A 23,820-nucleotide genomic window follows, 5' to 3' on the forward strand; every position below is an offset into this window, starting at 1 on the left:
GCCGACTGTATCTCAGACACTTTTAAACTATCAGCTACCGCCGTAAGTACCTCACCTTTCCGTATTCTGTCAGGTAATGTTAACTGCAATGTTTTTGCCAAATCTAAAAGCCTGTTTTTAGTCTCTGTTCGTAAGGTATTACGTGTGACCTTCGCCACTCACAAAAACTTCAGAGCCTCTGAGAGCCATTGTCCACAACACACTCCCTACTTAAACTGGAATACCACGCCTAAAAAAGCACACACAAATGTGCTCACCCCTCACTGTCTAAGTTTACCCCACAAGCTCCCAATTTATTATGGGCCAGGGTTTAGAGAACACCAAAGTATATCATGGAGTTCACCTGACCCACACCTTTTAATAGATTTTGGTTATGGGGAGCACAAGGGTCCACTCTCCAGGTGTTATGCAACAGAGACCTTAAATATGTTTAAAACAAAACAATGTTTATTCTATGAATTCAGTTAAACTGTTTACTGTCTGTTTATAAAGTGTTATCAACTACCAACACTGATAATCCCCAGATACAATACTCTGTAGGTAACCCTTAATAACTTTCCTAACAACATCCATAAGTCAAAAAACCCTTTTTAACAAAGACAGGTTTGAAATCTCTACAGAAAGCAGGTATCACTTTTAAATTACCAAATTATCTGAACACCTTTTTAACATAGAGACTCCAACGTCCTTGTAGTCTGAATACAGCTTTCAACTGAAAACAAAACTATACACACAGCAGCTTCCAGCTCAAAACGAAAGTAAGAGACAGAATCACATTCCAGCTCCACCCACACAATGACATCACTGCAGCCATTTGATAAAACACACTTTTCTTAAAGGGACTCTCACACGACACTAAGGACCCTGGTTCGATCCCGGCCCAAGGCCACTGTCCGCGTGGAGTTTGCACATTCTCCCCATGTCTGCATGGGTCTCACCTCCCACAACCCAAAGATGTACAGGGTAGGTGGATTGGCTATGTTAAATTGGCCCTCAATTGGAAAGAGTGTACATTTGTATAGTAAGAATAGAAAAGCAGTTTTTAAAAAGGCGTGGGCTTAAATATTAAGAACCTTTGGTGTACTTGTATGAGGAACAAAAAATTAACGTGCAGTTACAGCAAACAATTAAGAAAGCAAATAGAATGTTGGCTTTTATTGCAAGCGCATTGTCTAATAGGAGCAGAATTAGACAATTCAGCTACTTGAGCTTGCTGTCATTCACAACTGATCCGATTGTGGCCTGTTCCACTTTCTTACCTACACCCCATCATCACAATGTAAATGATTTGAGGCCGCAGAACTCGACTAGTTAGTTTGCCAATCTGAAAATGACATTTATCCTGACTCATTCCTGTTAGTAAGCTTACTAAGCTAATATCACCCCCAACACCATGAGTTATTTTATGCAGGGGAGCAAGAACCAAGAATTCTTGCTACACTTGAAATGAAATGAAAATCGCTTATTGTCACAAGTAGGCTGCAATGAAGTTACTGTGAAGAGCCCCTAGTCGCCACATTCCAGCGTCTGTTCAGGGAGGCTGGTACGGGAATTGAACCGTGCTGCTGGCCTGCCTTGGTCTGCTTTAAAGGCCAGCTATTTAGCCCAGTGTGCTAAACCAGCCCCTTGTGCGGGGCATTGGCGAGAGCACACCTGTGCAGTTTTGGTCTCCATATTTAAGGATATACTTACATCAGAGACAGTATCCTATACAGCAAAGGCTCACTAGATTGGTTCCTGGGTGATGGGGTTGTCTTAAGGTGTAGTGGTTGGGCCTATATGGAGTTAAGAACAAAGGGTGATCTCATTGAAGGGGTTGACAGGTAGTTTCCTTTGGCTGCGGAATCTAGAACATGGAGCAAAATCTCAGAATTAGGGTTGATTATTAGGATGGAGCTTTTCCTACTCATAGCGATAGGAATCTTTGGAATTCTTTAATCTGTAGGGTTGTGAATGCTCCACCATTGAGTAGACCCAATGCTGAGACAGATTTTTGATCTGAAGGGATATAGGAAGCATGTAGGAATGTAGAGTTGGGGTAAATTAGCCATCGTCACATTGAATGGTGGGACAGACTCGAGGAACTGTGTGGCACTAAACTATTTCTTGTACTTTTAATGCACTGTTGCAGACTTTACCAATAGGATTGACACTGAAATCACCAACAGTGTGAACCTGTGGTATGTTCACAAGTTCTGCCCCCAAGAATGACTTAAAGTTAGTGAAATTAAAAGCACCACTATCCAGAAGCAAAATACAGACAAATTCAGCACCTTTTGCCTGCACTTGTATTACATTTGAAATAAATTCAATTAATAACCAGATGCAGTGAGACTCAAAAATAAAACAGTTGCATTGTTTTACGGTCGTGTACCTATGCAAAGAATTGGTAGTGTACCAATGCAAAGAATTTTTCTAAATGAATTATACTGTTTTATAACTGTTCCAAGCTTGCATATCCTGCAAAAGCAAAAGTGGCAGAGGTAGAGGGGTATGGAAAGGATACAGCGAACAATTGCTACACCACTTAAGAAATATCAGCCCTCTTTAAATCCCTCCAATCTAAGTTTTTTTGTTGAGTTACCAGCGGCTATGACGGGAAATTGAACAGTCCGAGACTGCTACTGAAGTGCTGGTTTGGGAAATACATTTAAAAGGGTTCATTGTCATGTTAACTTGTTGCAAACATTTTAATAGTGATCAGGGATACTTAGATACCTGTTTTCAAATATTTTGTTTTTTATTATATTACAACACTGCCACAGATTGTAAAGTTAGGCAAGTACTCGTATCAGTCTAATGGTTTGTCCTTTAATACTGTGGTTACATTTTATATTGCAGAGTGAAAGAGAATGAGACACACCAGGGAGTGCAAGTGAAACAAAACTTTAAAAAAAGACACCATAAAATGTTCAAGATTCTTTATTTGTCATTATCAAATTAAACTGTGTTCAGAGATCTCAAAAGACATTTAAGGACACACTGATAGTCTCAAAACCTACTAGCAGGCTATACAGAATAAATGTACTAATGTAATCAGGATCAACCTACTAGCAGGCTATACAGAATAAATGTACTAATATAATCAGGATGAAAAATAACCGATTAAGTACATGACATCTCAGTCAAGAATCTACATAGATATTGATTAGCTAGAATATGGAAATCAAGATACACAATTTTCCTGGAATTAACTGCTCAATACTGTCAAATCACAATTCCACACCATGTATAAATGATCAAAGGCTATGGAATAATGAAATGTACATATGGAATGATCAGAACAGGATGCTAGTGCACCACTTATTTGCCATGAAAATAGATAGTATGGAGTTAAACAGCCCATAATTGGTATTTATATTAGTTTAACAGCGAATATGTAGTCAGGCAGAAATGGTTAATAGCCATTTTACACTTAAAAACGGCATTGGTGTGTAAGCCAGGTACTATCCAAGCTACTGTTTTAACTAGACAAAGGCTATACTGAGAGACTTTACACCTCAGGAACAGCGTGATCCATAAGGGACTTGACAATGCTCGAAGCCATCCTAGAAAGAGAAAAGAAAAAAAAAAAAAGACATTAATTTACAATTACAAACAGTAGTCAAATAGCACGAATACAATTTGGCTTACACCGACAGCTAATAAAAAAATCTTTTTAAAAGGCTGCTTTCCAAATCTAAAACTTAAAACATGCATACAAGTATAATGCAGATATACATGCCTCATTTATGGATTATGTTTTGGTGTGCAAATCAGAAAGATTAGCACAACCTGCAGGAGTTCAAAGTACAGTACTGAACTGTTGTAATTCACATCCAAAACAGCAAGCTCCTGCATCTCATCATATACAGCTGCCTATTTCTGACTGGCTATTTATCACTGCCATCCTTACACAATTATGAGCTATCATATAGGTTCCATGTAATTTACATTCCATCAGAAAGCCAGCAGTTAGTACATAGAACATACAGTGCAGAAGGTCGTCATTTGGCCCACCGGGTCTGCACCGACGCACTTAAGCCCCCACTTCCACCCTATCCCCATAACCCAATAACCCCTCCTAAACTTTTTGGTCATTAAGGGCAGTTTATCATGGCTAATCCACCTAACCTGCACGTCTTTGGACTGTGGGAGAAAACTGGAGCATCCAGAGGAAACCCACGCAGACACAGGGAGAACATGCAGTCTCCGCAGACAGTGACCCAGCGGGGAATCAAACCTGGGACCCTGGCGCTGTGAAGCCACAGTGCTATCCACTTGTGCTACCATGCTGCCCGACTTGTGATTTTGATCACTTTCCACATCCATTACCATTGTATATAATTTTTAGGCGATGCAAAATCAAAAATTCACTTCAGATCAGCTGTAGTCAGTAGGAAAATTGATTAAAATTCTCAGGGCAGCACGATGGCACAGTAAGTTAGCACTGCCGCCTCTGGGTGCCATGGACCTGGGTTTGACCCTGGCTCTGGGTCATTTCTCCCCATGTCTGCGTGGGTCTCGCCCCCACAACCCAAAGATGTGCCAGATGGGTGGATTGGTGATGCTAAATTGCCTCTTAATTGAAAAAAATAATGATTGGGTACTCTAAATTTATTTTTAAAAATAAACTCCCAGATTGTGGTAGTTCAGTGAAACCAACAGAACACAAACTCTACAATACTTTATCAATCAGGTATAAGGGCAAAAAGTTATATCTGACATAAAATAAGGCCATTGAATCCTCAAAATTTCAGCTCCCTGGTTTATTATTCAAAAATTGACCTCCACTCAAGCATTGAAATCTACTGAAGCCATATAAATGAGAAAATTGCATCTAAAATTTTTCAGTTGCTCAATGTTAATTTGAAATACCAAGTTTCCACTTGAGTAAATGTAACAATGTAACACTTCCAAGTTTACCGCCAGGGATATCCCAACTAATAATTTTAAACCACTTTCTGAATTCAATTTTCTAATCTCATTACCTTTTTCCAGCATTTAACAAATGTTTCTTGGGATAGAGTTCCATAGAACCCCACAGATCTTCAGTGAAGTGTTTATTCTTTGAGTGCATGTATCAGCAATAGTAATTTATTCTTCTAAAGGATAGACCTGAAACATTACTTTCTAACGATTGGGAAAATCAAATTTGCCACAATTGTGTGCAGGCCAAGTTAATGAATACATTCAAGGTAGTTTTCTAAGGAGCTAATCAAGAAGGAGGTCATTTGTTATTTAAGATCTAATATGAAGCAAGGTTAGTTAAAACCTTGTAGAAAAGGAACCTCTTGGGAAGAGCGATCATAATGAAACTCAAAACATAATCAAACTCATTATGAAATTCAAGTATGCAAATAGGGTCTTAAATGTGAACGAAGCAAACTACATATAGGGGTGTTGAGTTGATCAAGGTTGATAAACAATGCGAACATTTAATGAATACATTCAGAATTTGCAACAATTTGCAACATTTCCCTGGACCAGATTGTCTACATAGACCTTTTTTTAAGTGACTACAGAGATAGTGGATGCATTAGTTTTGATATAGAATTCCCTAGATTCTAAATGGTTCACATGGACTAATAGGTGCAAATCAACCCTGCCACTGAGGGAGAAAGAAAACAGGGAACCATATCCTGATACTACAAGGGAAGATGTGTGCATCTTTATTATGGACATAGTTACAGGGCACTTAGAAAATCATATGATTAGGCAGAGTAGAGCGACTTATAAAAGGCAAAACCATGTGTGAGATAGAAGCTTTTTGTGGTTGTGTAGTTTAGGTATATGATCAGTCATAATCTTATTGAATGGCAGAGCAGGATGTAGGGTCAAATAAGCTAACCTCTTGCCTGTATTTCCTTATGCTTTTAAATATAAACAACCTGTTTATTTCCATCATTTGTCTATTTTCCTTTTCAATAACAGACTATTCTAGAAACCGCAGAAAAATTGCTGCTTTCAAAAGTACAATTCCAATCGGGCTCAATGGATAACAATCAGGTTTAGGAACTCTGGCCTATTTTTCCATATCTTATATAGAGGACAAATTATACCTGCAAATCTATCTCAACTGCCACCAGTAAACTAACAGGGTGAAATTGTATTTAGACTATGTTTCAATACCACAAGTGATGTGCCAACAAGGGTGAAATTAATGTCTTGATGTTACAGCTAATATCTTGTTTTATAATGTACCATATTGCAGCTAAATGAACCACTGTGTAAAATTTAAAGATGCAAACACCTTTCTGTGGATCAAGTAAAAATCCTAGAAAGACATTTGCCTGAACAGTTCATCACATGACCTGCCTTGAACCATCCCACCCCCAGTCGCACTACTGATTTTCCAAAATGTTGCACCTTGCCGTACTCATCTTCCCACACTAATTAGAAAGTGAATAGACTCAATATCTGACCAACTGTTCGGAATCATCCAAACAGCTTTCTTCCCCAGCCCCCACAAGTCCAATGTTTTCATAACTAGTTAACTGAAATGTTTAAAAAAACAAATTGTTTAATAACATTTATATACTGTGATTTTTTTCCTCAGAAGCTCACAGTAGAGTCCTGGAGATTAGTCACCAGAATATCCAAGACTCCAGAACAATCTGATCGGTTGTCAGCCTTCAGATCAATTGGATTGGTGACAAACTGATGAAAACATTATAGGCGCTAAAAATAAAGTAATATCATGGGGTTCCCTCCGAAAGCACCCAATGGTTAAATAAATGATATTTCCAAATAACATTGTGTTGAAGGACAGTTTTCAGAATTGTAGCATATCAAAAAGGGTGTCAAAACATTTAAAAATCTTGTTTTCAAACAGCCAAAAATTGTTTACAGAATTTCATTTTTATGTTTTGATACGGTTAATTTTTTAAAAAATAAATTGGTTGTGATGTAGGTGACCTTGCTAAGGCTACACTTATTGTCCATCCTTAGTTACCCTGTAATAGTGATGTGGCTTGTCCTTGGAATGCTGCAGTTATTGTGCTAAAAAGTATTCATCTTGAAGTAGACTGTTTTTTTTAATTAAATAATTTTTATTAAAGGTTTTCATAAAATATCAATCACAAAATGAGAAAGAAAAAAGAACCCAACAGGGTTAAGTACAAAACACAATCTAAAAAAGCAACCCCCCAAACCCCTCCCCACCCGTACCTAAATAATAAATTAACAGACCCTTCCAGTGTAAATAACATAAACAAAAATAAAGTAAACCCCCACCCCCCCGAGCTGCTGCTGCCATTGACCAATGTCTATCGTTCTGCCAGAAAGTCTAAGAATGGTTGCCACCGCCTAAAGAACCCTTGTACCGACCCTCTCAAGGCGAATTTCACCATCTCCAATTTAATTAACCCTGCCATATCACTGATCCAGGATTCCACGCTTGGGGGCCTCGTATCTTTCCACTGAAGGAGAATCCTTCGCCGGGCTACCAGGGACGCAAAGGCCAGAATTCCGGCCTCTTTCGCCTCCTGCACTCCCGGCTCCTCTGCCACCCCAAATATTGCGAGCCCCCAGCCCGGTTTGACCCTGGATCCTACCACCCTCGACACCGTCCTCGCTACGCCCTTCCAAAATTCCTCCAGCGCTGGGCATGCCCAGAACATATGGGTGTGATTTGCTGGGCTCCCTGAGCACCTAACACACCTGTCCTCACCCCTAAAGAACCTGCTCATTCTTGTCCCGGTCAGGTGTGCCCTGTGCAGCACCTTAAACTGTATGAGGCTGAGCCTCGCGCACGAAGAGGAAGAGTTCACCCTCCCTAGGGCATCTGCCCACGTCCCCTCTTCGATCTCCTCTCCCAACTCCTCCTCCCACTTACCTTTCAACTCCACCACCGAGGCCGCCTCCTCCTCCTGCATCACCTGGTAAGTTTCCGAGATCTCTTCCCCCCCCCCCCCCCCAGAGCATCCTACTGTTTTAAGAAGTGATGCTACTGACAAATACCTCGTAAACATACTGTAATCAGCATTTACCTTTTCATCATGTGGTCATGAATATAGGAAGGCATGATGGTAATGGTTATCGCATTCCCCGCTGTGGCCAGAATGTCAGCAATTTGTGTATCCTATTCAAGACATAAAAAAATAATTTAGGAATTTTATAAACTACTTCAAATTATTTCATGCACATCAAATTAGCACAATTTTGAAAAAGGACCAAGAACCTTTTGTATTCACAAGACTTGGCAGTCTTTTCTCCCGCTTATACAGCTCTATATCTGGTTACATTTTGAAGATGGATGGTAACCAACTGTGAATGTCTCCCACATTCAGTCATACACTGAATGGGGCTGGTTTAGCACACTGGGCTAAATCACTGGCTTTTAAAGCAGACCAAGGCAGGCCAGCAGCACGGTTCGATTCCCGTACCAGCCTCCCCGAACAGGCGCTGGAATGTGGCGACTAGGGGCTTTTCACAGTAACTTCCTTGAAGCCTACTCGTGACAATAAGCGATTTTCATTTCATTTCATTTACATGGTGGAGGACAATTAAAATAACTAACTGGAAGAAGCTCCAAAAATATCTCCACCTTCAAATGATGGCGAGTTTAGCACATTTTTGCAAAAGACAATGACAAAGTGTTTGCAGCCACCTTCAGCCAGAGGTGGCAAGTGGATGAACCATCTCAGCGTCGTTTCGAGCTCCCAGTGTCACAGAAGCCAGTCTTCAACCAATCCAATTCACTCCACATGATGTCACGGTACTGGACACCGCAAAGTTTATGGGCCGTAACAACATTTTGGAAATAATATTGAAGTCTTGTGCTCTAGAATTAGGCACACTCCAAATCTGTTCCCAGTACAGCTACAGCAATGGTATCTACTCAGCAATGTGGAAAATTGCCCAATTTATGCCCTGTACACAAGAGCAACAGATACATGGGAACACCGCCACCTGCAAGTTCCCCTCTAGGCCACACAACATCCTGACTTGGACCTGTAATGCCATTCTTGCACTGTTGCTGGGTCAAAATCCTGGAACTATCTTCGTAACAGCACAGTGGGTGTACCTACACTACATAGACCAGGGTGGTTCAAGAAGGCAGTTCACCAGCACCTACTCAAGCGCAATTAGAGATGGGCAATAAATGCTAACCTAGTCAAATTACTTGTGATAGGTTAGATTTGAACCCATATTTTACCAGAGCAAGCTCAATCTAATGAAAGATATTGACTGTCTAAAGGGATGAAGGACTAGAAGGCTCAACAGTAGCATTTGAAAAGAACCAGATTACTTATGCACAAGGGAAAATTGGAAACTATTCTTTGGAAAACTCTGCAAGAAAACTTAGACAAAATAATTATAATAATCTTTATTGTCACAAGTAAGCACTGCAATGAAGTTACTATGAAAAGCCCCTAGTCGCCACGTTCCGGCGCTTGTTCAGGTACAGAGGGAGAATTCTGGATGTCCAAATTACCTAACAGCACGTCTTTCGGAACTTGTGGGAGAAAACCGGAGCACCTGGAGGAAACCCACACAGACACGGGGAGAACGTGCAGACTCCACACAGACAGTGACCCAAGCCGGGAATGGAATCTGGGACACCGGTGCTGTGAAGCTACAGTGCCAACCACTGTGCCGCTATTGCTAGTAATAGAGAAGCTATGGCGAAGACTCATCCAAACTCAAAACATTAGCTCTGTTCTCTCTCTACAGGTGCTGTCAGACCTGCTGATATTTTCCAGTATTTTCTGATTTGGTTTCAGATTCCAGCATCTGCAGTAATTTGTTTTCATCTTAGAATAATAGTTTGCCTGGGCCCGATAAAGAAAAAGGCGCTGCCAAAAGTTTTTAAAAATCTCAAACATAGCCGGCAGGCCCAGCCATCCCCAGCCCCTCTCAACTGACTTCAGGAACAGAGGTTGGGAGGACAACCTGACCCCAGGTCTCGTAGACAGGATTAAATGAGCTCCCTCGATCCACCAAAGACAGTGCTCTCTATGTTACAAGAATATCGTGACCTTAAATGCCTCCATAAAAGCGCCTTGCAACTCTTCAAATTGGGCTTTGACGACCTGCACCGCAGAGTGGACACATTCAGATGGATCAACATCATCGCTAGCAACCGTCATCTGTCAGAACACACCACACTGGCAGGGTGCAAAACCTCTCAAAAGCATCGGCGCCACTAATGGGAAGGCCCCATCCCAAGCCTTCCAGCTGCCACGAATTAACAAGGATTTAAGCATTTTATCTCGACTCAATAGTGACCCAACATTTTCTTTTTTGTTTTTTAAAAATTCATTTACGGGATGCGGGTGTCGCTGGTTAGGCCAGCATTTATTGCCCATCCCTAGTTGCCCGACAGAAGGTGGTGTTGAGTTGCGTTCTTGAACCGCTGCAGTCCTCGAGGTGTAGGTACACCCACTGTACTGTTAGGGAGTTCCAGGATGTTGCTCCAGCGACAGTGAAGGAATTATTCACATTGTCGGGTAGATGCCAGTGTTGCAGTTGTACTGGAGCAACTTGGCGAGGGGTGCGGCACGTTTGCACACACGCACGGGTGACTCCTTACCTTCAGTCCAATGACATTCTGCCCATTAATCTCACAGATATTATGTTCTGTTAGGAGTCCATTTCTGGCTGCAGAGCTGTCTTTTACAATCGAGGTGATTTTTCCATTTTTGAAAATGAAGCCAACATGCCCTGTGCTGTCTTTGTGCATAGTGATGGTTCGTTCAAAGGGCCTACACAAAAATGAAGTCCCATGAGCTTATAGACACAATGAACTAATAACCAACTTCAACATGATAGATCATTGTTGCTTAAACCCAAAAGAACAGGAGCATTTAATTTTCCTCTCCTGTCCCTTCAAAGTTTCAAATATAACATTGTATGTATATTTGCTATTCCCTGCATTGCATGGGGCTGAAATTAGAATTTCCAATTTTTGGATTAAATGGTAAATTGAGGTCCCATCTACCACCTCGCATGAATTAAAAAATGCATTGCACCATTTTAAAAGCACAAAGTTCTCACATTGTCCTGAACATTTGTCCTGTAACCAATAAAACAGAAAATAAATAGTACTTTGCTGTTTGTGATTCCATGATGCCAAACTGGCTGCAACATTTGTGTGAACAACAGTGGTCTTGCTTCAAAAACAATTCTTTAACTGTAAAGCATTTCAGGATGTTAGGAGATTGCAATATGGTGCAACATAAATACAGGCATGTGCTTTTGCCCATTTTAAATCCATTCCTTTCCAGGGCTCCAGTCTTGCTAATTCAATACTTAAGACAAATAAAATTAAGCTTTGTGTCATCAATCTCGCATTTCAACTTTAATGACCCAATGCATTATAAATCTCGACTCTTCATACTGGATATTCTTATTAAATTCATAAATATATTTTTCCAAGGATAATGTAAAAAATTATGGTCCTCAAATTTTGAAAAAGTAGCACCACAATGTTTTGAACCACAGAAACTGATAGTTTGCACATTCATTGCCTATAGCAACTATCCTTAATAGTTTATTTTACCACGTTCTACTGTAGACATTGGGAACCAGAGTATCACTGAACAACCCAATTCGTCCTGTTAGGCTGATGAATCAAGCCTGTTGAAACTATTTGAATAGCACTAAAAGGCAAAATTCTGTATTTTAAACCATTTTAGCCCAATTTTCTCTCATCTAGGTCAACCATAAAAAAACAGGAAAAATAAATCGAAGAATTGCGATTGCTCAGAGAGACATCCAAATAAGGTGTGGCTCTTTATATTGGAAATATCAGAATCACAAAAGCCATTCAAAAAAACATTTAACATTGAAAAACCCTTCCAGAAATGCTTCATGGATGCATGACCAAAAATGAATATATGCCAAGCAAAGGGACATAATAGGAGTTACCAAAAGATTAGTCAGTCAGAGTCTCAAAGAAGGGCCTGTAAGAGGAGATAAACTGAGAAACAGTCGGGTTTAAGCAATGAATTCTGGAACATCAAGGCACGTTAAGAATGGGCAGGACACACGACAGGCCAGAGTCAGTGAATTGGAAAGGTCAGGTGAGAGAAAACAGGGAATGATGAAGAGGAAGGCATGGTAAAGGTCAGAGAGAAGGAGGAGAGAAGTCATGAAAGGATTAAAATAACTAGGACGATAATGTTAAATTGGCAGCAATGAAGAACTTGGAGCCAATGCCAGTGAACAGAAACAGAATTTTGGAATGCAATTTTGAAATTTACAAGATCACAGTTGAGGGAAGGCAGAAACTGACAGGTTAGGGGGTTTTGTGGCTTACCAAATTAGCGTTAAGGGAACAGAGAAGAAAACAAGAAACTTTTGTATCAGCTCTTTATAATTGGCATTGTTTTTCTTTGGTCTCTCCCAGGAGGGGGAGTGGGGGAGAAGAGGAAGAAAGGAGGAGCCCAGTAGAAAAATATGATTTAGAACAGAGAACAAAGAACAGTACAGCACAGTACAGGCCCTTCAGCCCACAATGTTGTGCCGACCATTTATCCTAATCTAAGATCAACCTAACCTACACCTCTTCAATTTACTGCTGTCCATGTGCCTGTCCAAGAGTCGCTTGTGTCCCAAATGACTCTGACTCCACCAACTCCGCTGCCAGTGCATCACACACGCCCACCACTCTCTGTAAAGAACCTACCTCTGACATCTCCCCTATACCTTCCTCCAATCACCTTAGTTTGAACCTGATAGCCTTTTCACATCTTGACCAACAGTTATACCCATTGTTACTACATAATTTGTATTAATTAGCAAAAAGACTCAATATACATATCTAAATCTAGCTTTTGGAGGTTTAAATAAATAGGATTATTTATCATGCATCTACCCCAAAAGTGTAACTATGACTCACACACTTGAGAAAGATACAGTTCAAGTAAAAAGTGCACTTTTTACAAGTTGTAAACAAAAGCCTTGTTCGTAGTTCAAGTGTTTGACTCATAGTAGGAAACAGTTGCTGCGGGTCGTTTGAAAGTGGCATTTTCAATCCAAGGGTATTTAGTTAGATTCAAAGCAGGAGTCATGTCACTTGTAATTTTTTCTTCAGGAGTTCAAGTTTCTTTACAGGTGGACTTGGAATAGGAATCAGACAGAGACTTGTAAGATGCAGCAGTCTCCAGGTTTATAATGGTATAGATGTTATCTGCCTTGTTCAGCAGCTGGTATTCTGCAGTGGGTGGTCTTTGTAAACTAACCATTTCACTTTGTTTCTTGGAATAATAAATGTTATCTACAGCCATTTTTTTCTCACGATGACAAATTTTAGTGGCGTGGCTTCCATTGTTTACACAATGCATTGGAGCCATGGTGATTGATGGAACTGGGGGAAGTGATAATCCATCTACATACCGGCTACAATTAGCTCACTTGAAGACTTCATTTGATATTAAATCTTCACAGCTTATCGCAATGACTGGTGAATCATACCAAACAGCATGCTCCTTCAGCCATTTTATAAATCCCTTCCATTGAGTTGGTACGGGTCATCTCGTTGCACCAGAGAAATCCATCTGCAGTTCAGAACTTGCCAGAGGCTTGCAAACATCACCTGGCCTCTGGCAGCCTCTAAAAGTTTGTTGGTGCCCATTTAAAAAAATATATATAAATTTAGAGTACCCAATTCATTTTTTCCAATTAAGGGGCAATTTAGCTTTGTCAATCCACCTACCCTGCATATCTTAGGGTTGTGGGGGCGAAACCCACGCAAACACGGGGAGGTTGGTGCCCATTTTCAAATAAAAGACAATTCATTGGTTGATAGAACAAAACAAATATTGTTGTAAAGGTTGTTGGAAGGTTTTAATTTTTCGCTCATCAGGACAGAATCACAAGAATATCAACTCTCAAAAGGAACAACAATTTATACTGATGGGTTGGCAAGTGGGCCCTGATTTGTAGAGACATTGCAATGGAGATTGCACCAGAGAACAGTAAACTGTCAAACTTTTGTTTAAATAGACTGATTTGGTCAAGGCATTGCAGGGGAGAATGAACCACAGAATGGCTGTCGCTCTAGTTTTGGTTTAGTTGAAAAAGGCACAATGCATGGACATAGTCTTTTGGTTTGCATAGGACAGGACCCTGTGTGAATATATGTAGTTTCTATCATGCATACGTGAGCTACATTGCAAGCCCGACTGATATTCCTAAATTGGTTGTTTTGGGATTGTTTAGTAAGCACTGTCCAATCGCAGAATCCCATTTTGTCACTATGTTCTAGCTTTGCAAGCACTCGCTGGTTGCATAGTCAATACTTTGCCTGTTGCGAACTGAAGGAGCATGCTATCTGGTATGATTCACCAGTCATTGCGATGTGTAGCCTTCTTACCTGGCTTCACACTGGCACTGAAATTTATACACATTATTCATTTGTGTAGTAGACAGTAGTCTTTTTGGCTTGACAGTAGATTCTGGTTAGTGAAGAATACACTTGTGTTACTACTACATAGTAGAAGGGTGAAACATATAACTTCACCTGCTGCTCAAATATTTGAGACACCTTATCCTTCCAGAGTAATTTGAGATAGGGTGGACGTGGAAAGTGGCAGCTTTATGCCCTTTTAAGTTTGTGCAATATACAGCAAGCAATTATCTGATTGGGGTGACCAATATCCTACAGCTAGCTGCGAGACATCATTTCAATATCATGCTTGCACCACATCATGCTTGCACAGTGCAAAAATGGCTCTATTTATAAAGGCTGCTGTTAAGACTAATCTTAGCTTCCATGGGATATATTGATCAGTGAATGTGGACTTGCGGTACACAGCATTAGAGAATCCATTGACAGGTTCCTTAATGTGCTGAGTAAAGGGAACTGCTCCATTTCAAATGTGAATTTGAGCGCAGGATGGAGCCTATTAAGGTGTGCAAGGAAATTCTTACATACAGCTGCAAATTCAAATATAGCAAGCGTATCATCTACTATATCAAAATATGTAAAGAGTAGGTGGTTAGGGGTCATTCCAACAAAGAAGTGTTTCTCATGTCAACCGATGAGGAAGATGCTTGCGAGAGCGGAGTGTAGAGGGGATCCCATTGCAACACCATGTATTTGGACATACGCTTGTTAAAACATACGAATTGTTAAGTTCATAAAATGCAGATTCAAACAACGGCAGTGAATCACGATCACAATGATATTTTGACATTGTGCATAACTTCCTTCAGAAGTATTGTCGAATGAGCACATAGATGCAGCAGTGTTATCGATATGCAAGTCTTGTATGGTCTTCGCAAAGGTGAAATAATCTTTGTGTATTTGTGGAAAACGTGCTCAGAACTTGTCACTCACTCAATCAATTAGTGCTGTGCAGAACCAGTCATAGAGAACATCACCTTTACGTATCTTGGACAGCCCATACGTAGGTAGATGTTGTGAACCATGAGGATGAATTCCATCATATACACCACCAGAGAGCTTGTTACTCTTACACAAGTATAACAACTGTTTGCGTAACTTGATTTTGAGCAGGGCTACATGGTCATGTTTAGCGGCAAGTCCAATGGATATGAATTGGATCCGTCATTAAGGACAGTGTGCATTTGGTCAATATGGTCACGCTGGTTAAGGATGACTATTCAAGTTCCTTTGTCATGCTTACAGATACACATGTCTGAGCTGACATTGCATGCTACCAGAAATTTGTGCTATGTGAAAAATCAGCCAAACTTTGTGTACCCCGTAATATGTGCGTTACATCAGCTAGGTGCACTTTCAAGTGCTCAGCGTCTTCATTGCACACTGGTTTGTGGCGAGATAACGGGAAACCGAGGAGTTCGTACCTCTTCTCATTTAAGTCCCATCAGAGTCACTTACCAACCAATCAGCACCCTCTTCGCATGCAATTTTTGTTCACTTTTGAGATTTGGTAGTCTTGAGATTCTGTCCTGATGAATGCAAGACAAAAAGTTTCGACAAGTCTCTTCTTCAGAAAAGGCAGTTCCAGAAAATTGTATACGGAATGGAGTCCATGTTTAAAGTTAAGAACAGGAGATGCCTTCACGGGACAAGACAATTAGCCACGCCACCTCACTTAAATTCCCAGGAATCCATTCTTCACACAGCATGGTGCTCCTCGACCAAACTAAAATAAAACTTTCTTACATGGGATAACTAGGTTCACACCTGCATTGTTCAACCAACCACTACTTAAATTTAAATACTGTGACAAAATTCCAACCTTTTTAGAACAAACTAAAAAGCAACCTCCATCAGGAATTTTAACAGTTTCAGCTGAAAGAGCACATTCTTACCTGTCACGAACTATGATATTAATCTTTTGATCAGAGGCTTGTTTCAGTACTTTATGACTCTTGTCGCTATTCCAGCCTGCGCAATTCTCACCATTTATCTGTAAGACCTGGTCACCAAACCTTAACCCAGCCAGAGAGGCAGGCGAGTTTGCTTGTACGAGTTGGACAAAGACACCCTTGCAAGCGAAAAAGAAATGCAATGGAAAAACGTTCATTAATTTTCTCCTTCCTCATTGCACCATAAAAAGAACACACGTGCTACCACTGGTCATAGACCATACAACTGTTATTAATCTATTTCCAATAGCAAATATTGAGTTTCTTAATGTCAATTGTAATTCATGCAAACACACATTATTGTATCTATGCAAGGCGACAATAATCTGGTGGAATTGTTACCCCACCACATTAAAAAAAAAAATTTAAATAAAAGTCCGCAAGATTTAGGATTAATTTGTATATTTTAACAAACTCTTCCTCCAACTCGAATTTAAATAAACAAACATGCATCAGAAATTCAATCATAAGAAATAGAGACCATTTAAAAAGCAAGCACAAATAAGGATTGTTAATTATTAATGGCGTTTTCGTTGAGTGGAGTAAAGATTAAGGTCAGTGGAGAAACAAGTCACATGACAAGTGTTGCTTAATTGCAAAGCAAAAACTCAACTGGCACAACAAGAGCCTTTATAGAAGTCCTTATTTGGCCTAACCTGTACATTACATACAATACTTAAGCAACACCGAAACAGGATATTCAGCCTAACTGGTCTATGCAAGAATTATGTTCTAAAAGCCTGTCTAACCTCCTTCCTCACTGCCCATTAGATATCTTTCTATTCCTTGCATAATATCTAGCCTTCCCTTAATGTTTTATTGAACCAATGGAAAATTTAAAACCAAAAGGTGTCAAAAAGTTCAACAGTCATTTAAAGAGCTTTGCGGTCATTGAAACATCATGCATCTGGAAATGTTGAAACATTTCACAAATGTTTAGCCTTGCAGTAAAAGTTGCTAGGTTTCTTAGTTCTTCACCCAGAATGGAATATGCCTCTGGCAGAGGCTTTAGAGGCCAACAGACAGTAAATGCACAAATATGATCCAATGCCTTTTAAGCAAAGCATTTTTTTCAAAAAACGTAGCGAAAGCTTCCTTGCATATTTCACTCATCTGTCAGAGGCATTTCAAAATTCCTTCAAGAAACATGGTCAAGCACTGTAGGTTTCACAAGGTTTTTTGTTGGGAGCCAGGTGAACTTTTTTTCAAAAAAGATATTAAAAGTCTGACCACAAACTTTGTTATAGGATTGCAAATTACAGTACATTATAATTTGGAAAGACCAGTTTAAATTATTTTCTAACTCTAGCAGCAGTGATGACTTTTTGGATTACCAATTGCTCGGTGCTAAAATGTCCAAAGAACAGCAACTTATTCAATTAAATAAGAACTGCATAAAGACCAAAACATTTAAAAGGAATGTTTGCATTTTTTCCAGTTCCTATTTCAATGACATTCCCATTTGTTTCTGAATTCAAACCAGAAAGATTAGTTACAATATGGAATTAACTGTCTGAAAAAGAGTCAGAAGCAGATTCAAGGCACTTTCAAAAAAGGAACTGGATATACAACAAAGGAGGGAACATTCATAGTAGTCAGGGATAAAAGAATGAGCTGTGTTTGGCAGTTGGGTAGATGTTCATCACAGGCACAGTGGTCTTTAATGCCAATCCTCAATTGACCATGTGAAGGTGGAGGTGAGCTGCCTTGAATCTCTGCAGTCCATCTGGTATAGGTACACCACAGTGGCTGTTGGGAAAGGAGTTCCAGGATTTTGACCCAGGATTCTGACCCAGTGAAGCATCGGCAATATAGTTCCAAGTTAGGATGGTGAGAGACGTTGGGGGGGGGGGGGGGGGATTTGCAGGTGATGGTTGTGTTCTCATGAATCTTCTGCCTTGGCGAGTTCCTGCAGTGCATCCTGTAGATGGAACACACTGCTGCCACTATGCGCTGGTGGAGGAGAGATTGAATGTTGAAGGTGTTCGATAGAGTGCCAAATCAAGCAGGGTACTTTGTCCTGGGTGTCGAACTGTTGTTGAAGCTGCACTCATTTGGCATGTGGAAAGTATTCAACCACGCTTTGGACTTGTGCCTTATAGATGGTGGCTGGTTGAGTAAGCAGGCGAGTTTCTCTCTGCAGAATTCCCAACCTATGACTTGCTGTTATAGCCACAGTATTTATATGGCTGGACCAGTTCAATTTCTGGTTAATGGTAACACCCAGGATATTGATAATGGTATTGTCATTTAATATCATGGGGAAATGGTTAGCTTCTCTCTTTTTTGGAGATGGCAGTTGTGTGGCATGAATGTTACTTGTCATTTATCAGTTTAAGCACAAATCTTATTCAGGTCTTGCAGCATATGGATATGGTTTGCTTCAGTATCAAGAGTCACAAATGGTGCTGAATACTGTGAAATCATCCACGTACATTTCCAATTCTGACCTTGGTCATTGATGAAACAGCTGAAGATGGAGAGAAAATAGCCCAGGCTCTAACCTTCGCCATGACATCAGCTAATATGTGATTGGCTGATAAAGAGCATATTTGCAATAGTATCAGCTACTTACAAGCAAACCAGCCACCATTTCTTCAGCCCCATCAATAGCTACCCTCAAAATCAGCATAGTCATACAAGACATATTTTGTGCAAGACAATGTATGCAAAGACATTTGAGTTGGGTGGATGAAAAATACTAGTTGCTTAAAATGTAAATAATTCAGGGGAAAATAAAATATTTTTTTAACCTGAAAGTTAGCCCAACAAGAACCTTCCAAACGTCCAAGACACTCGAGTAAACAATTAAAGCATTGATGAAACCTCCCTTTTTCAATAAACAACTGAGTATCATTTTGTTGACTCTAATGCTCTCAACATTATAAATCCTTGTGTAGAGCTCTAAATTATAGTGAGTGGCACTTACATTGTCAATTGATTTGAGGCGAATGCCAATCTTTCCATCCTGATCCTTGCAGAGAATTAATTCCCGGATACCCTGTTTGATTTCAGCTCGCTGAAGGCCCAGATCGGTTCCAGTTACTGGTGCCACCATGTAATTTATGCTAGATGGTCTAGCAACAGTTTGCTGTCAGATATAGAAGTATATTCAAATAATATTTTTGAAATCTTTTAAAAGCATTACACATCTCTTTACACTATGATCTTGGATTGTTTCTATTACCAAAATAGTTTTAGGTTTTCACTGATGCGGAAAATAGAGATGATGATCTGAGTAGCACTTTTCTTGGTCATATTCTGCAGATTTCAACTTGGTTACTGTATTCAACTTGGCCACAGTATGTCAATTGAGAATTAATTGGTACATGTATTTGTTTTTGCTACATGTATTTGTTTTTTGGTTGAAGTGAGGGTGTTGAGAAAGAGGTGGGGTGGTGATTAGCGGAAACTCATGTCATAAGGTAAAAGTAGTAAGAAATGCATCATCACTTGCCTGTGGTACTGCAACCATAGCCATATTCTTTTGTATCTCTTCTTCATTCAGATTAAGTCCCATAAACTGAGACAATTCAGGGTACAGGCGGGGATAAAGGCCTACAAAACAAATCCAAGATTTTTCAGACTTTTGCAGTTTATTTTACAAAAATGCAGTTGGAGGTTTAAAAGTGACTAACTTTCAAACAAAGCAATATAGGCAACACTTTCAAAACTGAATTCAAATCTAGCTTCACCAGAGCCTTACCACCAATTGTCAATAGTTATACAATGACTTTAACATAGAAGAATAGACATCATATCATTGAAGATCTCAAGATAGATGTGCGATCTATCTATATAGATACATCTATATAGATAGATCGCACATCTATCTTGAGATCTTCAATGATATGATGTCTATTCACTAGTTTATAGTGAAAACTATTTTCAGTAAATTTCAATATCTTTAATTTCTCTATCATTTATTCCATTTCGCATTAATTTTCATTTAAAACGTTACTTTCACTCAAAACACCAAAATTACTGGCATAATACATTTTCCTCAGTCTCAACTCTTGTGCAAATCATGGAAATAGAGCCTGCAAAGAATAAATCAGTATAAAGTACAGAAGTGTTAAAACAGTGAATTGTCTATTGCCACGAGCTATGTCCACTCCACATATGCCTTGGAGGTACACTGACACTGCTTTCAAGTTAAATATGCCATTAGGTACAAATGTGTTAGTCTGTTGCCACGGTTCAATTATCTCCAAGGACACAAGTTCTAATTAAGTGAATACAGCCTCAGGTCATCAAGTAGGAAATTCTCGGACCTAAAATAGATTATCTATGCCACAAGCAGGAAACTGGTGCATCTTTGTCATACGAATCCTGTTCATCATCACACAAAGATAAAAAGGCAAGGGGCACATCATTTGAAACGCACATTGAATCCCCTTCAGAAGCAAATAAAACAGTATCCCTGCAGCCTCTTAACTGTGCCCCCCATCATACTTGAACTGGGGTTCTGACTACAGTATGATCAATGAGCCACTGGCTTAGTGGTATTGTCACTTGACTAGTAATCCAGTGACCTGGGTAATGCTCTGGGACTAAAGTTCAAAGCTCCACATGGCAGATTGGAATTCAATAAAAGAAATCTGGAATTAAAAATCTGATGATGACCATCAAACCACAGTTGATGGTGATAAAAATCCATCTGGAACGCCAGATCGATACCCAACAGGTAATGTCCCAACCCAGTGTTATATAGTCGTGAGGGATTACCACATACAGTCCCCTCTTCCACTGATGAATCAATACTCCTCCATGTTAAACACAACTTGGGAGGAAGCACTCGGTGGCAAGGGCACAGAATGTACTCTGGGTGGGGGACTCAGTGTCCATCACCAAAAGTGGTTCGGTGGCATTACTGACTGAGCTCCAAAAGACAGAGCTGCTAAAATTGACCCATGGCAGGTGATGAGAGAACCAACAAGAGGGAAAAACATACTTGACCTCAAGTGATAAGAGCCAAGAGATTCCACAACCAATGGATCAGATCTCAGCTCTGTAGTCCTGCGACATCCAGTTGTGAATTCTGGTGGGCAATTGAAGCTATTGGAGGCAGTGGCTCTGCAAATATCCAATTCAGTGATGGGGGATCCCAGCACATCAGTGCTAAAAAGAAGACTAAAGCATTTGCAACAATCTTCAACCAAAAGTGCCGAGTGGACAATCCATCTTGGCCTCCTCCTGAAGTCCCCAGCATCACAGGTGCCAGTTTGCTGCCAATTTGAATCACTCCACGAGAAATAGTTGAAGACACTGGATATTGCAACGGTGATAAGCCCTGACAATATTCCGTCAATAGCACTGAAGACCTGTGCTCCTCTAGCCAAGCTGTGCCAATTACAGCTACAACACTGGCATTACTCAGTAATGTGGAAATTTGCCCAGGTATATCCTTTACACAAAAGGTAGGACAAATCAAATTTGACCAATTACCAACCAGTCTACTCGATTGTCAAAGACAAAAGGGGTCATCAACAGTATTATCAAGTTACAATTGGTTAGCAATAGCTTGCTCACTGACACTTAGTTTGGATTCTGCCAGGGTCACTCACCTCCTTACCTTAATAAAGCCTTGGTTTAAGCACAGACAAAAGAACTTGATATCAAGTTGACCATGTGTGGCATCAAGGAGCCCTAGTAAAACAGGAGTTAATGAGAATCAGGGGGAAAACTCTCCACTGGCTGGAGTCATACCTTGCAGAAAGGAAGATGGTTGTGGTGGTTGGAGGTCAAACATCTCAGTTCCTGGACATCATTGCAGGAGTTCCTCAGGGTGGTGTCACAAGCCCATCCATTTCAGCTGCTTCATCAATGACCTTACTTCCAAAATGAGGATGTTCGCTATGATTGCACAATGTTCAGCACTATTTGCAACTCCTCAGATACTAAAGCAGGCATTTCCAAAGGCAACAAGAACAGGAAAATATCCAGACTTGCGCTGACGAGTAACATTCGCGCCATACCAGTGCCAGGCAATGTCCACCTCCAACAAGAAGGAATTTAACCTTTTCCCCTTAACATTCAATGACATTACCATCGCTGCATCCCCACTTTTGACATCCTGGGTTGATCATTGACCAGAAACTGAACTGGACTAGCCATATAAATACTGTGGCCACAAGAGCAGGTCGGAGATTAGGAATCATGCAGCAAATAACGCACCTCCGGACCCCCCGAAGCCTGTTCACCACCAACAAGGCACATGAATACACTCCACTTGCCTGGGTGAGTGCAGTTCCAACAACACAAGCAGTTTGACGCCATCCAGAACAAAGTAGCCCATTATCACTCCATCCACAAACATTCACTCCCTCAACCACCGCGTACAGTAGCAACAGTTTGTATCATCGACCTACAACCACTACCATCTTGACGGACAAGAATGGGCAGCACGGTAGCACAAGTGATTAGCACTGTGGCTTCACAGCGCCAGGGTCCCAGGTTCGATTCCCCGCTGGGTCACTGTCTGTGCGGAGTTTGCACGTTCTCCCAGTGTCCGCGTGGGTTTCCTCCGGGTGCTCCGGTTTCCTCCCACAGTCCAAAGACGTGCAGGTTAGGTGGATTGGCCATGCTAAATTACCCGTAGTGTCCATAAGGGTTGGGAGGGGTTATTGGGTTGCGGGGATAAGGTGGAAGTGAGGGATTAATGTGGGTCGGTGCAGACTCGATGGGCCGAATGGCCTCCTTCTGCACTGTATGTTCTATGTAATGGCAGACACATGAGAACACCACGACCTGGAAGTTCCCCTCCAAGCAACTCACCATCCTGACTTGGAAACATATCACCATTTCTTCCCTGTCATTGGGTTCAATTCCTGGAACTCCCTCCCTAATAGCACTGTGGGCGTGTCTACACCACATTGGCTGCACCAGTTCAAGAAGGCAGCTTACACCACCTTCTTGAGGACAATTAAAAATGGGCAAAAAATGCTGGCCTAGCCAGCGGCATACACATTCCCTGAATTAATTTTTTAAAAATTAAACATCGAGTTGACAAGCATTTGCTTAACATCATTTAGATTTTGTGGCCTTAAAGAACATAGCTTCACATTATTTGGCATAATACACTCATTCTTATAATACATCAGGTGATCCACTGTTTCTGTCCAATACCACATTACAAACTCTCTTGCTGACCCTCTCCCACAAAGCCAGTAACTTACCATCATCTAATGGTGGAGAGGTTGCAGTTTCAGACAAAATTGCAGGAGTTCCAGAATTTGCCACATATGAAGCTTGAGCCTGTAAAACATGTTAAATATCTGACATACTGGCATTTCAATCAGCAAGTTTGAAATATGTATTATATACTTGTTGGGTACATGAAATAAAAGAGAAAAATAAAAAATGGAAAAGCTTTCATTTGTGAAGTACTTTTTCAATACTGGAGAGACATTAGTCATGAAATTTAAAACTGACACTATGAATACCAGAGTAAAGGACATGATCATTTGACAGAGTATATATGATAGATATAACGGAGATAATATTGTGCACTTCAAAACAATATTCTGAGAT

The 23,820-nt window shown here is 40.4% G+C and overlaps 1 protein-coding gene across 1 annotated transcript in view; it reads right to left on the minus strand.

The window, feature by feature from the left end:
• Nucleotides 1-3,238: 3,238 nt before the first annotated feature.
• LOC140385503 (syntenin-1-like) overlaps nucleotides 3,239-23,820 on the minus strand; it is a 48,071-nt gene continuing 27,489 nt past the window's right edge. The window contains exons 3-9 of the mRNA XM_072467726.1: nucleotides 23,466-23,544; nucleotides 19,745-19,845; nucleotides 19,217-19,378; nucleotides 16,231-16,406; nucleotides 10,517-10,688; nucleotides 7,971-8,062; nucleotides 3,239-3,548 (exon numbers count right to left, since the gene is read on the minus strand). Of these exons, the coding sequence (XP_072323827.1) occupies nucleotides 3,494-3,548; nucleotides 7,971-8,062; nucleotides 10,517-10,688; nucleotides 16,231-16,406; nucleotides 19,217-19,378; nucleotides 19,745-19,845; nucleotides 23,466-23,544 (837 nt within the window). The 3' untranslated portion in view covers nucleotides 3,239-3,493. The remainder of the gene's footprint in view (nucleotides 3,549-7,970; nucleotides 8,063-10,516; nucleotides 10,689-16,230; nucleotides 16,407-19,216; nucleotides 19,379-19,744; nucleotides 19,846-23,465; nucleotides 23,545-23,820) is intronic.

Source organism: Scyliorhinus torazame, chromosome 11 (assembly GCF_047496885.1).
Source record: "Scyliorhinus torazame isolate Kashiwa2021f chromosome 11, sScyTor2.1, whole genome shotgun sequence".
Taxonomy (NCBI): domain Eukaryota; kingdom Metazoa; phylum Chordata; class Chondrichthyes; order Carcharhiniformes; family Scyliorhinidae; genus Scyliorhinus; species Scyliorhinus torazame.